The sequence below is a fragment of the Gasterosteus aculeatus genome, chromosome 6, assembly GCF_964276395.1.
Source record: "Gasterosteus aculeatus chromosome 6, fGasAcu3.hap1.1, whole genome shotgun sequence".
Lineage (NCBI taxonomy): Eukaryota > Metazoa > Chordata > Actinopteri > Perciformes > Gasterosteidae > Gasterosteus > Gasterosteus aculeatus.
In genome coordinates, this window is record NC_135693.1 from 13252613 (window position 1) to 13268616 (window position 16004).

At 42.4% G+C, this 16004-nt stretch overlaps 3 protein-coding genes across 16 annotated transcripts in view; 1 reads left to right on the forward strand and 2 right to left on the reverse strand.

Annotated features, from left to right (window-relative positions):
- Positions 1–6454, reverse strand: part of LOC120820825 (obscurin) — a 44771-nt gene extending 38317 nt beyond the window's left edge. For 4 of the 11 annotated variants that reach the window (XM_078104484.1, XM_078104485.1, XM_078104487.1 and 1 more), the window contains exons 1-4: positions 6241–6454; positions 5746–6060; positions 5312–5614; positions 44–358 (exon numbers count right to left, since the gene is read on the reverse strand). In XM_078104484.1, the coding sequence (XP_077960610.1) occupies positions 44–358; positions 5312–5614; positions 5746–6060; positions 6241–6331 (1024 nt within the window). In that variant the 5' untranslated portion in view covers positions 6332–6454. Of the gene's footprint in view, positions 1–43; positions 359–538; positions 1599–5311; positions 5615–5745; positions 6061–6240 lie in introns of those variants that run through there. The other 7 variants (XM_078104482.1, XM_078104477.1, XM_078104479.1 and 4 more) reach the window with 6 other exon arrangements.
- Positions 6455–6522: 68 nt separating this feature from the next.
- LOC120820830 (uncharacterized) lies at positions 6523–11059 on the reverse strand. Of its 4 annotated transcripts, none has more exons than XM_040179002.2 (10): positions 10696–11059; positions 9648–9998; positions 9219–9548; positions 8997–9126; positions 8645–8742; positions 8509–8543; positions 7577–7654; positions 7402–7467; positions 7236–7301; positions 6523–7125 (listed from the first exon to the last, which is right to left on the reverse strand). In XM_040179002.2, exons 1-10 carry the CDS (start codon positions 10751–10753, stop codon positions 7069–7071), a joined length of 1269 nt encoding a protein of 422 aa, XP_040034936.2. In that variant the 5' UTR covers positions 10754–11059; the 3' UTR covers positions 6523–7068. The 4 variants fall into 4 exon arrangements, with proteins under 4 accessions (XP_040034936.2, XP_040034935.2, XP_077960615.1 ...); XM_040179001.2 differs by having other exon boundaries at positions 7402–7470; XM_078104489.1 differs by lacking the exon at positions 10696–11059 and adding an exon at positions 10190–10446.
- A 76-nt stretch (positions 11060–11135) lies between these two features.
- polh (polymerase (DNA directed), eta) lies at positions 11136–15965 on the forward strand. Its single transcript, XM_040178997.2, has 10 exons — positions 11136–11761; positions 12338–12472; positions 12555–12787; positions 12883–13061; positions 13147–13250; positions 13377–13496; positions 13798–13921; positions 14081–14146; positions 14281–14453; positions 14550–15965. The coding sequence occupies exons 1-10, from the start codon at positions 11625–11627 to the stop codon at positions 15463–15465; spliced, it is 2187 nt and encodes a 728-aa protein (XP_040034931.2). The 5' UTR covers positions 11136–11624; the 3' UTR covers positions 15466–15965.
- The last annotated feature ends 39 nt before the right edge of the window (positions 15966–16004 follow it).

Consider the following 16004-nt stretch of genomic DNA (forward strand, 5'->3'; position numbering starts at 1 on the left):
TGTAAAGGACTTGAAGTGCTTGAATGAGCTTTAAGACTCTTACCCGTGGTGACTGACAGGTGAAAACGATACCCGTCATCTGGTCCATCATTATCCTCCACACCACACCAGTAATACGAGTCGTCATTTGTCAGTTCATTTACAGTCACAGTGAAGATTTTTTGGATTTCATCATCAGATTTTGAAAACTTTGCTGAGTTCTTTTGGTTTGTTTTAACTTGATAAGTGCAGTAGCTCCAATAAAATCCTTTACACAAGTACTTCACATGGTTTGTATATTGTGAGGAATAGAGACACGGGATTGAGATTGAACCACCAGCCTTCACTGACACTTCACTGACTCTTATGCTGTGAATTCCTGCAACAAGAAAATATACAACCGTTTACAACATTTCTCTTTCACATGAAAGAATAACATTTAATAATGAGACATATTCTGTGTTCCTCTCCTGTGTGACATTTAAACAAGTGTAGTATTTAATTACTCATTCCAACACACCTTTCCAGTAAGCCTGACTTAACAAACAAATAGAATTACCCTGTGACTGACCTGTGAGTCCAGCGAGGATGAGAAGAACTCTGAGAGGAACATCCATGTCGGTTAGTGAGCCCAGACGGACAAACAGCATCACGGGCTGCTGCGCGGACTAATTTGCTACTTCCTGACTTCCCTAAACATGCAATTGCAACTGTAACATCTCTCTTCCTCTTCCTTTTTAGATAGTTACGCTTTTCCGGAGTAAAGTGTTTTACATTGATAGAAAAAAAACAAGTAAAACACACAATAATAAAACACTTGAATTAAAAATAATAGTACTGATTTCTTTTTTTTAATATTCAGTTTTATTTGCACAAAATAAAGACTAAGACCTGTTAGGTTGTTTATTTTAATTTCTTTGAGTCTGCAATTTCTTCATTATGCCCAACATTGCACCCCAAAGTTATCCAACTCAAATGAATCCAGATGTGCTGGAGATTACTGATGAAGTGAAAATATGAATGAAAGATATTGTGGCGGTATGTAGATGATCACATTGAAGCCATTGTGTGGATCATTGGGGATGAAAACTCATAAAAGGGACTGTTCACAACACCTTCTTATCTCTGGAAATAGACAATGCTGCTGAGTCTTTGGGATGTTTTTTTGGGGCTATTTTAGCACCAAAAGTCGAACAACATCAGGTTCCATTACGCTGGAGAGAAGGCAAACGTCTCTTCAGCGCATGTAACCAACACTAGCAACACATGGCAAAACAATCTAGATTCATAACTAGAAAAATGTTTAGTGTTTTTACATAATTGATTCTGGGGTGAACTGTGTCTTTAAGGTTTGCTTTGGATCATGACAGTATTCAATATCAAGATAATCGGTTTGGAAAAGCTGCACCAAGTCAAAGTGACTTGTGAGTCAAAACATTTAAACTGATAATCTCACTTCCTGATTTGTTCAATTTATTTTGGTCCATATTAAAACTAGTGCTCTTGTGTGTCCAACTGTTTTTGCCAAATCATTATTTCAACACATCTCTTACACACAATACTGAGTAGTACTGAATGTTAAAAGATACTCAGAATTCAGTGTACAGCAGGATTTAGCACTTACCCATCAGTCTAGCAAGTATTAGGTGAAAAACATACTGAGAAGTCATGCTTGCATCCATCTCCAGAACGAAATGTCACTTTCACTTTCTGTATTGTGGTTGTTGACTCCAACTCTGTTGCTTCCTCATTTTATGTGTTTATTCTTCGTCTTATAATCAATTGGTCATATTTGTTTGGTTAAATATTTGATTGTGGACACACATCTACATTTTTTACGTTACATCACCAAAGAAAAGGCATAAAAGAGAGAAAATAAATGATAACCTCACATTAACCAGAGTCAGTTCTGAAAGATTCAGGAGAGACTGTCTTTAACCTCACACTGACCTGAGGTCAGTCCGAAAAGAAAGTTTGCAGGGAGGCTTTCTTTAACCTTGCGCTGGCGAAGGCCAGTTCGGAAAGAAAATGTGAGGGGGGGAACTCACAGTAGACACCTGGGGGACCACTGTGGTGTCTGTGGCTTGGCCAATCAGATCTCAGAGCTGTTTCACCCACAGAGAGAGAGATCACACCTGGGTGTGAAGGAACACTCTTTTCGGGGGTCTTATGTCCTGCAGCAGAACACTGCATTCGGAAGTCAGCCTTGGTTTTACGCTATGGTGGAGGCCAACAAGGGATCAGAGTTAATGTACAGGAGCAATACTGCTTTATATTTTCAATTATTATTGGGTGCCTGAATTTTTTCCATTACATAAAAAAAAAGTTAAAAAATCACTTAAATCGTCTATATAAATATGAAAATGTATAAACATGAATATAACCAGGGGTCTCTGATGAGTGGAGGGGGGCAGTGGTTAGAAATGGAATAAGGAACCTCCGTTGATAAAGAGAATTGTTTGTTTTTCAAAAGAAGCTTCTTCCTGACTCAACTGTCATGAATCAGACCTCTAGCTCCCTCTGATGGCCACTGGAGGGCCCCATCACCTGAGCATTGACTTCCCGGACTCCATTTCCCATGAAGCCCGTACAGAGACTAATCACCGGCACATTTCCCATTATCTGCTCTACTTAAGCAGCATTCACACTCATACTCATTGTCAAGTATTGATTTGCCCCCGGCTGACACTTTTAAGCAGCAGTGTCATGGATTCATTTGTAACATTGTTCACATTTTAAAGTAAACAGAGGGTTTACAAGTTCAAACATTTAAGAAATATCTATATCTACTTCTCATCATTTCCCTTTTTCACGAGTCGGGTTTCTCTCTGCTCTCTGCGTCAGAATAATGTGAACTTTAATGCTATTTGTTGAGTTGCGTTACTCGCATTCTTGCAGCTAACGTTGCATTCGGAGGAAAAGAGCGGACGATTCAGATGAGCCATCTTTAGCCGTCTTCGGCATATTTATTTCACGAGCTGCCGCTGACACATCAGTCTCACGGTCAGACAGCCTTCATTACTTCTTCATATAAAACGGCAAAAACATTTTGGGACAAACAAAACAGCAAAGCAAACGAGTGCCCCCTTGTGGCTCATGCACAACACAGATCAGCACTGTACTACACCATCACCACAACTGAGGACATAATGAACATATCCCAACACTACTGAATAATGACACAACATTTAAAGCCAAGAGTTGTGTATTCAAACATATGCTGAAACACGTTGCAAACAAACAGGGAAATGCTTCTTTCTAAATACATGCAGAACATTATAAGTAGGGTCAAGGTGGAACAAACAGGCGTCACGTGTGCTCAGCAGAACTAGTCCAAAGCCAATGTGCTGTATGTGACATTCTCCTCATCTGCTTCAACCTGTTGGGAAAACAACAACAAATGGGAAAATGGAAGAAGGAACAGAATGTCTCATTCTGCAAAGAAAGTTCTAAAATGTAGTGGGACCAATAACAAAATTAAGTACAGAACAAAAGCGCGTCACAGCCAGTGAGTTTCGGTTTTCGGCGGCCATCCAGCGCGACCAGTCGGAGGCTAACCGGCAGTTCCTGGGGCATATAGGGGGAAAAGCATAGTGTGAAGGTTGCGGTTTGCTCCCGCTTAACGCACCCTGTAATTTTGGGAACAGATTGGCCGGGATTTAACAAGCTAATGGGGCTGGCCGCGGGGATGCGTTCACGACCGACAGGGTCATGTGGTATGTGTGCTGTGCTTACATACCACATACATACTTAATCAGTGGTGACGCAAGGTCGTCCGACGCTGCAGACGGGGAGGGGGAACCGGCGGAGCCTCCCGTGGAGACTCCACCTGTTCCCGAGTTTCACTCCATGAAAGATGTTCCACTCGAGCAGTCTCGGGACGATACTCTAAGCTTAGCCAATGACCAAGTGATAAGAATGGATGGTCAACTGGTGCGCCCTGACGCAGCGCAGTCATATCCACACTATTCATTGATTAGGGACAGACTGTATAGAGTGAGTCGTGACACTCGGACGGGGCACGAAAACACCCAGTTGCTGGTGCCGAAAACCCGCCGGGAAATGATTTTCCAGGCGGCTCACTAAAAACCGATGGCTGGGCATGTGGGGTACGGGAAAACACTAGACTGGATAATGACCCGATTTTATTGGCCAGGCATCTGGGGGGATGCGCGCCGCAGATGTGCGTCCTGCCCGTGTCAATTAGTTAACCATTTGGCCATTCCGAGGGACAGAACAAAAGCACGTCACAGTCAGTGAGTTTCGGTTTTCTTTATATTTACCTTTTGAACCTTTTGTTTCCTCTTGGAAACCACAGAACTATAAGTCCTCATCCTGCTCGACATATGACTGCTGGGTAAAATAAGTGAAATTGTATGAGGGAGAAGAACAAACAGGTTCTGTTTTTTAATTAATATACATTGTTTTATTTACTTGCAATTGCAAGTAAAGCAGAAATGACCATGGTTGGGACACAGCTCAGTTAATCTATCTGATCGTTTATTGTGATATCACATCAACATATTAGGTGTTAAGATGCAGTGTTGTTCTGTATCATTTTTTGCACTTAATTTTTATTATTTTTATTTATTTATTTTATTCTGTGGCTCCTTCTTTTTGGTGAAAATACATTTATTCATCTTACCTCCTTCATTGCTGAAGATGCTGATTTATTCTGCTCTAAATGGGAAACAGTAAAGAATCTGATTACTGTCAATATAAATATGAAAACATAAAGAAAAAAATGAAATGATATAATTATATTCATCAAAGTTTAGCTGCTTACTGTGTCTTTTCAACATGAACCAGAAGAACAAGGCGACCGTTAAAGTGAAGATCAACACGCTCCTAAGGATGAGGGTTTCCGTTCGGCCAAATGAAGCAATTCTATGTGAATAGATGTGAACACAAAATGCAAAGGAATTAAATAGAATTCATCAACCGTATTACACACTACAACATGTTTTATTACCACTCAGTCTTCAAATTTATATCTACTATATATTCCATTTAAATACATTTCCCTTTATAATTGTTATATTCACCATTAAATGGACACAGTTCTCTAAATACTGCATGTCAATTCAAAGCCTTCTAACCTGTTTTGTTCCTCCTGAACTGTTGTAGGTGTCGTTGTGGGTAAAAAGGTGGAGACATTCTCTGTATGCGTTGTTTCTTGTAACGGTGCTTCTTGTATATAAAAAAAAAAATGAGTAAAACAAAAATATTTATTCCTTCTGTCTTCCATGTTTAATCAAAGGATCACAAATTCATTGACATTCACAAACATTCATCAGCCGATATGTTTCTCTTTTATAATTGTAGTACTTACTTGTGGTAGGTTGCTCAGTAACAGTCAGGCGCACAGGGAACTGGAGGTTTCCACTGACACATAAATACCAGCCGCTGCTCTCCGTCTTCAGTCCTCTCATAGTCACGCTGAAAACACTGGGGACATTTGTATCGATGGTGACCTCTGTTCCATCTATTGATCCAGACGGTTGAGTCACACAGGAGCTGCCCATCCTGCACCACCTCATTTCTCCAGGGTTACCCTGATGGTGGCATTTGATGGTTACGTTACCTCCTAGAAATGCTGTTATCTCTTGATTATCCACGTAGAGACTGCGTGTACCTTCAGGGAAATCAAATAGAAAAATGGTGGAGTCCAAAAAATAAACATTGTCTAAAGACAATAATGAGACAGCTTAATTTTTTGTGAGTGTAAAGAGCTTGAAGTGCTTGAATGTGCTTTAAGACTCTTACCCGTGGTGACTGACAGGTGAAAATAATCTCCGTCATCTACTCCTCCATCAATGTCCACAGCACACCAGTAATACAAGTCGTCATTTGTCAGTTTATTTACAGTCACAGTGAAGATTTTTTGGATTTTATCATCAGATATTGAAAACTTTGCTGAGTTGCTTTGGTCTGTTCTAACTTCATACGTGCAGTAGTTCCAATAATATCCTTTACACAAGTACTTCACATGGTTTGTATATTTTGAGGAATAGAGACACGGGATTGAGATTGAACCACCAGCCTTCACTGACACTTCACTGACTCTTATGCTGTGAATTCCTGCAACAAGAAAATATACAACCGTTTACAACATTTCTCTTTCACATAAAAGAATAACATTTAATAATGAGACATATTCTGTGTTCCTCTCCTGAGTGACATTTAAACAAGTGTAGTATTTAATTACTCATTCCAACACACCTTTCCAGTAAGCCTGACTTAACAAACAAATAGAATTACCCTGTGACTGACCTGTGAGTCCAGCGAGGATGAGAAGAACTCTGAGAGGAACATCCATGTCGGTTAGTGAGCCCAGACGGACAAACAGCATCACGGGCTGCTGCGCGGACTAATTTGCTACTTCCTGACTTCCCTAAACATGCAATTGCAACTGTAACATCTCTCTTCCTCTTCCTTTTTAGATAGTTACGCTAATCCGGAGTAAAGTGGTTTACATTGATAGAAAAAAAACAACTAAAACACACAATAATGAAACACTTGAATTAAAAATAATAGTACTGATTTCTTTTTTTAATTTTCAGGTTTTATTTGCACAAAAATAAAGAGTAAGACCTGTTACATTGTTTAGTTTAATTTCTTTGAGTCTGCCATTTCTTCATTATGCCCAACATTGCACCCCAAAGTTATCCAACTCAAATGAATCCAGATGTGCTGGAGATTACTGATGAAGTGAAAATATGAATGAAAGATATTGTGGCGGTATGTAGAGGATCACATTGAAGCCATTGTGTGGAGCATTGGGGATGAAAACTCATAAACACTATGGCGTTCGGCTTGTGGGCTATTTAAGCACCACAAGTCGAACGACATCAGGTTCCATTACGCTGGAGAGAAGGCAGATATCTCTTCAGCGCATGTAACCAACACTAGCAACACATAGCAAAACAATCTAGATTCATAACCAATGCCAAAAGCATAATCATAATGCCAAATAATTATCTCAACACATCTCTTGCACACAGAATAATGAGTAGTACTGAATGTTGAAAGATATTCCTAATTCAGTGCACAGCAGAATTACTTCATCAGATTGCAAGATTAATGTCCTCACATTCTCTGAATCTGTAGTGTGCTGTAGATCACACTTCCTTCTACTGGTTCAGTCTGAGGGAAAACAACAAGCATAGAGGGGAACAGTGAATCATTACTGACTAATCCTAAAGACAACAATAATATACAGGTGTTATCAAAATTCATTGAAATGAATCCCGTACCATTATTCGCACTCCATCCTTTATTACAACGGTACTATATGTCACACTTCCTTCTACTGGTTCAGTCTAAGAGATGACATTAAGCACAGAGAGGAGAATATTGAGTAATTATTGACTTACTATAAACTTGAAGAATTATAAAAATGAATTTAGATGAATCCCATACCATTTGTTGCACGCCATCCTTCATTACAATAGTACTGTATGTCAAACTCTCTTCCGGTATATTTCTCTGCTTAATAAAATGTGCAGTCAGTAATACGATTTAAGCCGATTTGTTTTCAGCTGCTACTCACTTTTATACCGTGTTGAAGAAAATAAGAAGTAGTCATCTGGTTTACCTGCTGCTGGGCTGCTGCATGTTGAGTATCAGCGATGGTAGAGTAATGTGCGTCAGGATTACTCCCAATTTGTGAGCCCTATGAGGGATGAATTAGAAATTTGACGATAATCCCACATATTATGTCTTGTTAAAGTCACTTGCTTTTTCTTGTCACAGCACACTCGTCTGGCTAATTTGAATTGGAGCAGTCGTTTTGCATATCAAAGGTTTGCGCTGTTGGAGTGTCGCCTGTGTTGTGTTGAAAACTGACTGAACGACAGGATCGTATTCTAAATTAAAGGAAACTTATTTATATATTTATTATTTATATGAATAGAAAATTCAGCTTAAGTATTGAGTATTCATATAGCGTGTATGTTATTTCTGCTATGAGTTCAGAACAGTTGTTTTTCATACAAGGTTTGTGGTTATTCACCTTTACTTATTTCATGTTATATGTTCCTTAAATGCTCTTAATGCATGTGTTGTGTCCATCCATCCAAATTCCAACATACAATAGTTCAATTTAATATTAGGAAAAGCATGGCTACATCTTGGGCGGCACGGTGGCGTGGTGGTTAGCACCGTTGCCTCACAGCAAGAAGGTCCTGGGTTTCGATTCCACCCAGTGGCCTTTCTGTGTGGAGTCTGCATGTTCTCCCCGTGTCTGCGTGGGTTCTCTCCGGGTTCTCCGGCTTCCTCCCACAGTCCAAAGACATGCTCTGGGGATCAGGTTAATTGGTTAATCTAAATTGTCCGTAGTTGTGTGAATGTGAGTGTGAATGGTTGTGCGTCTCTGTGTAGCCCTGCGATTGGCTGGCGACCAATCCAGGGTGTACCCTGTCTATCGCCCGAAGTTGGCTGGGATGGACTCCAGCCCCCCCGCGACCCTGTGTGCAGGATAAGCGGTTAGACAATGGATGGATGGATGGATGGATGGCTACATCTTACCACAGTTCCATCAGAGTGCTCAGGCTTGGTCTTATCTGAAATTCATAAATAATAGTTAAAAATGATAATAATAATATTAACCACAATAATACGCTTTTAAAATAACTGTTTTTTCAGCCGTTTACAACAGACTTACTGCATTTCTTCATCACTGTCCTCCATCCAAAACAGGCCATGAGAAAAACCAACAGCAGTAAAAAGAGGGTGGTGGTGATAATCATAACCTTGGTAGAACTAAGAGAGAAATGCAAATCATGTATACATTTAACTAAATAAATTCTAAACGTTGTCTGAAATAGAGTTTAATTTAATAAAACAAAAAATAATTAGTTACAAATCAATTACATCCATGTGTACCATAGTTAGTAAACACGAATGATAAAAAAAAGAACTTTCACAACCAGGTGTTATCGTGTGTTTTCAAAAACATGTTCAGTAAATATCATATACTGTCATCTGTTGAACTATTCAAATAAAGACATACAGACCTCGTGTGTTCTTGCAGGCTGTCTCCCAATGTCCCATTCAGGGTGGAGTTGGTGGGATGGGCTGTATGCGGTTTTGCACTGGTACACGGAGAGGAATGCTGCGTAGTAGTTGGAGACGTTTCTGTAAAGACTGAATAAATAAATGTGAAAATTGGTGCACTTAATGGCTTAATTGTCTGTAACAGGGCGCTAATTCGTGAGAATAATTGGTTAGTGTCTCACTTGGTGTATGGGGGATGATTGTGGTTGCAGTAGTAGCAGGTAACTCATGAACAGTCACTCGCACTGGCATCTCAAATTCTCCGTTGAGACAAAAATACCAGCCGCTGCTCTCCGTCCTCAGTCCACTCATAGTCACACTGAAGACATTGGAGACACTTGCATTGATGGTCACTGTTGTTCCATCAATTGATCCACGCCCATCGGTCACACACATCCCGTTCAGCTTGCACCACTTTTTTTTGGAGGGATTTTTATAGTAGCATCTGATAGTCACACTTCCTCTATCAAAGGCGCTGATTTCCTGTTGGTCCACATACAGACTTGGCACACCTTGAAAAACATGCCAGAGATTCAACTTGGTTTTCATAAACCCAAAATGATTTAAGAGAAAAGATTTCAACTGTGTTTTAAATAGTCAATGGATTTTACCTGTGCTGGTGACTGAAAGCTGGAGTTCTTTTTTTACATCCAAACTCCTTCTAATCTTCACAGCACACCAGTAATGACTCTGAGTGTCCTCATCCGTCAATTTGTTGATAGTCACGGTAAAGATTCCTTGGTTTGTGTCATCAGAGATTGAGAACCTTCCTGAACTCATGTTCTTCTTTGTTGTTGTTGTTGTTGTTGTCTCAACTATTATGGAGCAGGACCAGAAAGGCCAACCTTCACACAAGTATTTCACATGGTTTTTGTAGATCTGATCATAGAAACATGGGATGGAGATGGATCCTCCGGCCTTGACAGACACTTTCCCCACTGTCACAATTTCACTGTGAATTCCTGAAAAAACCACACCGACTGTTATTTTACAGTGGTGGTATAGCGGCTTATACACAAAAAAAACTATCCAAAAGCCGCAGCAGGCTAAGACATGAGGAGATTATACTCAAGACGCGTAGCACTGAAGTATTTTTATCATCATGTTTATTACTCCGTTTCACCAGCAGAAAGAATACACGCCAATCACTTACTTGATAGATGCCTTTCATCGGTCAAGAGAGGATCAACAGTGCATAAAACGTTGTAGTGACAATAATGACTCCAGTGACGGTGACAATGACGGCGACGGTCAAAAGAAAGTTTGTTCCCCATGCTCACCCTGCAGGCATGCTCCAAACAATCCGCCGAGCCCCACAGGTGAACAGACACGCTAATATACACACCACACCCCCTTATGGTGTCGTAGATACAAATGACGTCACACCACACGCGCACATACCAACAATGTAGAAGGAAAGAAGAAATAATACAAAAGAATAATCAAACCCAATGTATTGCTCCTACAGGTGGGATCAAAGGCATTTTTAATGACCATCAGTTCGTTTTTTAAATAAAATCACAAAATTAATGATACATATTAGTGTCTTATGGTCAATTAAAATACAGGACTCAAACAGCAATATAATAACAATATCTTAATAATTATAAATCAGGCCCAGATATATGTATTGCATTCCAGCTACAGTTTAGAACTTACCCATCAGTCCAGCAAGTATTAGGTGAAAAACATACTGAGAAGTCATGCTTGCATCCATCTCCACAACGGAATGTCACTATCACTTTCCGGATTGTGGTTGTTGACTCTAACTCGGTTGCTTCCTCATTTTATGTTTTTATTCTTCGTCTATTGGTCATATGTGTTTGTTTAAATATTTGAATATGGGTGGGGACTATACACATCTACAATAATGAAGTTAGGTCACCAAACAAAACGTATAAAAGAGGGAAAATAAATGCTAACCTTGATTTGAGTTCCATCATCAGGGATAAGAGTTAATGTACAGGAGCATCACTATTTGAGAGCAATACTGCTTTATATTTTCAATTGTTATTCAATGCCTGAATTATTGTATTTCCGTTACAAAAAAAAAAAAGAAATCCCCAGAGTGCAAAAACAGGTGCTTCCTGAGATCTCATACTACACTGATGTCTACGTGACTAGTCTAACGATCAACTGCTTTTCTTGTATGAACACCTGAGAAAAATAAACTAAAGCCAAGTGAAGCTGAAGGACCAACATTAACATTACTCACAGACTTGAGCTGCTACTTTATTGTAGCGCTCGGGACTGTATCTATCTAACGTATGAGTTATGGTGGGTTTGGTTACTAAGTTACTATTAGGACGTGCTTACGTTTTACACTTACGTACCTAATGTATTAACTTTTGCTTTAGCGAATGTGTGTTTCTGAGGACAACAACGAGCTCGAGCCGTGCTCGTGCTCGTCCCCGGGTGTGTCGTTGAGTCGCGAGCTCTCATTGGTTCGGGGCGGTCGGGGTATCGTCGTCGACTTTTGATGACGTAGTTATGTAACTTCTGGCGACAGCGCGAAATACTAACGTTATCTCACGGAAGGATATCGCTCTGTACCCGGGCTGACTTTAGTAGGCCGGTTAGCTCCAGTGATGGAGTACGGAAAGGAGCGAGTGGTGGCGTTAGTAGACATGGACTGTTTCTACGTCCAGGTGGAGCAGAGACTCGACCCAGCTCTGAGGAACACCCCCTGTGTGGTGGCGCAGTACAAGACGTGGAAAGGAGGCGGGTGAGACATTTATCTTCACGGTCAACGCAACTGAAACTGCTTTGTGGGAGTTAATGTCCATTAAAGCGCGATTGTTATGCCTTCCGGATAACATCAGAACGTGAAACAGTCTTGTCTTGCTATCACACTGATGCAAACAACAGCGCTTTCCCTCTCAACTGGTCTTACCGTTATGAACATGGTCATTATGACCCCACATCACCAAAGCGACCTCATGAATTGAAAAGTGGGAGGGGCATAAATATCAAATAGATGAGTTGGCTACAATTAGACAAATTAATGTAAAATATATCATACTGTAATATTGCAATACCCACCATGTTGACCAGACGTTTGTAAGAAATAAAAATAAATTATACTAAAAAAACTAATCGCTACCTTTTCTTAGAACTTTAACTTGAAATGTCTTCCCCAGAGGATGGAGATTGCTCAATCGTTGTCATAGGACATATGGGGAACTGAGAGGAAAATCATTACCCTCACTTGCCATTTTCAAAGACGGGTGCTTCTGTACTATTGCCATAATCTCCCAGCGTGTTAGCCTGCATATCTCAACTTAACCCCCTCCTTTGTCAGCATCATAGCTGTGAGCTACGAGGCCAGGGCCCATGGTGTCACCAGGAACATGTGGGTGGACGATGCCAAGAAACTTTGCCCCGATCTCCAAGTGGCACGAGTGCGTGAGTCTCACGGCAAGGCAGACCTGACACAGTAAGTGCCGACGGTCTACTGTAAGATCCACATCACCGATCCTGTGACCTGTAAGGTGCAAAACCTTCTTGCCCCTGTGTAGCTACAGGGATGCGAGCGTGGAGGTGATCGAGGTGATGTCTCGCTTCGCCGTGATTGAGCGAGCCAGCATCGACGAGGCCTACATGGATCTGACTGCTGCGGTCCAGCAGCGGCTGAAAAACCTGATGGACAAACCTATTGAGCCTCACCTGCTGAGGGCGACGTACATCCAGGGGTTCCCGCAAACTGTACCTGAACACGAAGCATCTGCGGAGGACGCTGCCTCGGGTAAAGGTGGGTCATAAAGTGATGATTTCTCATCCCTCTGCACTGGACACGGGAAGCTTTTTTTGGGTGGATCCGATTAACAGCAAGGTGCTTGTCCCCAGAGGAGCTGAGGTCCAGAGGTCTTCAGCAGTGGCTGGCATCCCTGCCTTACCCTCTGCCCGGGGAGCAGAGCACCGCGGAACTGAATCTAACTGTGGGGGCACTCATCATCGAGGAGATGAGGGCAGCCGTGGAAAAAGACACAGGTTACCGCTGTTCAGCAGGGATATCACACAATAAGGTACGGTGTTTGGTTCCCTACGTGGTGCTTTTAACAGTAGTAATTATCTTTGCCACGGTCACAGTTCACCGCCCACCTCTTTCAGGTTTTGTCCAAATTAGCTTGCGGTCTGAACAAACCGGATCGACAAACCGTTCTGCCTTTGGACTCGGTGACGGAACTTTTCAACTCTCTACCTGTCAGCAAGATGTGAGTTCAAAGTACTACTCCGCCATATAGAATCTACAAATCACAGAACAAATTCGTATTCGAACATAGAAGTGTAAAAACAAAAGGTCACTAAGAGTGCTGATCACCTGTATTTCACCCGTGCAGCCGGAACCTGGGGGGTAAGCTGGGTGCCTCCATCACAGAAACTCTGGCCATAGAGAATATGGGAGATCTGACCCGCTTCTCTCAGGCTCAACTGGTCCAGCACTTTGGAGAAAAGACGGGGTAAGACAAGCCCATGTATTCCTTCTTTATAAAAGTCGAATGTCAGAAGGTGACTGGTGGACATCTGGCTGGCTTAGCGTTAGCTAAGTACCATAAAGTTAAACCATAAAGTTGAAAGGGCTTATCGACGTATTTATTAGCCGTCTTAATTTATTGTTTTACATGTTTCTTATAGAATCAGATTTCTCCTGCGAAGACAAACCTGTTGTGATAAAAGTGCCGCGCCGATTCTCTTGAACGATGAGCGTTTCGTGTCCTCCTGATAACAACCACATGCCCCATTGAACCTCTCTGCTTTCAGCCAGTGGCTGTACGACTTGTGTCGGGGGATTGATTTTGAAGCGGTGAAACCCAGACAGCTTCCCAAGTCCATCGGCTGCAGTAAAAACTTCCCCGGGAAGACATCGCTGGCTACAAAAGAGCAGGTACTGACTCCCAGCCCCGGGGTTTCCCCCGTGTTAAAACAAGAAGCAAATGTGAACGTATTGACACGGAGTGATGAACCTTTGGGAGAACGATCTTTTTAGAACATTCCCATTTTTTGCTAAATGATTTGTATGATTGCCTCTCTAACCTCTGCGTAGGTACAGTATTGGCTCCATCAGCTGGCCCTGGAGCTGGACGAGAGGCTTACCAAGGACAGAGAAGTGGTGAGCGATGGGTGATTAAGTAGTTTAATACCTTCCCTTATTATGACAGCACTACCTCTTTCTGGATCTCACATTGATGTCGCCCGCAATAAATGGAACCCACTTTTCATGTCACTTCCCCTCGTCTCACACAGAACGGCCGTGTGGCTAAGTTGTTGACGGTCGGCGTCCGTCAGCTCGGGGACAAGAGGTCAAGCAGCTTCTCTCGCTGCTGCGCTCTAGTGCGCTACGAGGCGACCAAGCTGTCCGACGACAGCTTCGCCATCATCAAGAGTCTCAACACGGCAGGAAACCACCAGGCAGCCTGGTAATCAGAAATATAACGGCTCCGAGATATTATTCTTATTATAAGTCAGGTGGGGAGGGCCGTGTGACTGACTGATGTCGCCTTCATGTCCCCCAGGACGCCGCCCCTCACTCTGCTGCACCTTTCGGCGAGCAAATTCAGCGACGCTCCGTCAGCAGGCGGCATTGCCGGCTTTCTTTCCGGTGACGTCACGTCGAGCCAGAGTCTTTTCTCCCCCACTCAGCCCTTCGCCCGGCCACTCTCTGAACCGAAAAATGAGTCGGCCTGCAAACAGCCTGGCACCATCCGGTCCTTCTTTCAGAAGGCCGCCGAGAAACAAAGACACATGGTGACAGAAGACGTAGACGAGCAGGACGACGATAACAATATCGGATCCACTGGGATTCCCCCGGCTTCCTCCTCTCAGAAGACCTCTCTTCCTGATGGTCGGTTGGCGGCAAATACCAATTCCCCCGTGTCTTCCCTTTCGCTTATTTCCCACTCTAAAAGTGGTCCAGCTGGCACCCAATCTGGCATTTCCTCTTTCTTCCACAAGAAGGGTGTTGAAAGAAGCTCGCAGGCCTCGACGTTCAAAGAGCTCGGACCTGAAGAAGAAGATATCGAAGACGCTGCTGCGTCAGGCCTCCGGGGAAAACGTAGCTCGTCTCAGCGGTCACTGTGCGAGGAGGTAAAGGACGAAGCTGGCATCGATGCAGAGACAAATCGCCGTCTTGCTGCTGCTGCAGCCAGAGAAGACGTGTTGAGCTGTGAACACTGCGGCAAGGAAGTGTCGGCCTGGGAAATGCCTGAACACAACGACTATCACTTTGCCCTGGATCTCCAGAATTCCCTCTCTTCATCCACTGCGTCAGCGCCCGTCTCCTCTCCCTCCACCGGTTCACTTACTCCTGTCAGAGCGCAGTCCTCACGCGGGAAGACAAAAACCGGAAGCCAGTCAGGACCTCAACCGAAAAGGCACCGATCCCAAGGGGGAAGCTCGGGCCCCTTGGATTCTTTTTTTAAGAGGAACTGACGATGTGATGTCGAGCTGCATTTAAAAGTAGAATAAGATACAAGCTACTGTACATGCACATTCAGCATATCACAAAGTTATTTTAAAAAAAAAAGAGAATGGCAGTACTTTGAATAAATGGTTTTTCTAACCAGCGTACTAAAGAAACGTTTTCCACCAAGTAGTGGTATAAATGATGTTGTACCACGATGTGGCAGCAGATGCCACCGATAAGTTGAGTTTGTAGCCGGAATCCAAACTCGAGTGTCAATGTCAAGTTTCATTATTTGGATCAGGGATCAAGGATCATTATTTGAAATGTTTTACGGAACATGTGATCGCTCACATGGTGAGAATAATTGCACCATTAAGAGGTGGTTTGGTTTAGACTTCCCTACCATGGTGCTGTGGAGGTGCCTTGAATAGAGGAACTGTATATACGTTTTTGAAGAACAATAAAACAGCCAACTCACTTTGAATATTGAGTAATGGCTTTGTGGCATCCAAGCCAGTAGAGGAAAGGCTGTGTCTCGTCTTTTACGTTAAAGAAAAATGCAATA

Coding starts and splice junctions, on each gene's coding strand:
- LOC120820830 (XM_078104488.1), bottom strand. CDS start 10,310: ATGGGGAACAAACTTTCTTTTGACCGTCGCCGTCATTGTCACCGTCAC. Junction 9,549..9,647: donor GCTTTCAGTCACCAGCACAG/GTAAAATCCATT, acceptor ATGTTTTTCAAG/GTGTGCCAAGTCTGTATGTG. Junction 8,743..8,996: donor AGCCTGCAAGAACACACGAG/GTCTGTATGTCT, acceptor TTTCTCTCTTAG/TTCTACCAAGGTTATGATTA.
- polh (XM_040178997.2), top strand. CDS start 11,625: ATGGAGTACGGAAAGGAGCGAGTGGTGGCGTTAGTAGACATGGACTGT. Junction 13,062..13,146: donor CAGGGATATCACACAATAAG/GTACGGTGTTTG, acceptor CACCTCTTTCAG/GTTTTGTCCAAATTAGCTTG. Junction 13,497..13,797: donor CACTTTGGAGAAAAGACGGG/GTAAGACAAGCC, acceptor CTCTGCTTTCAG/CCAGTGGCTGTACGACTTGT.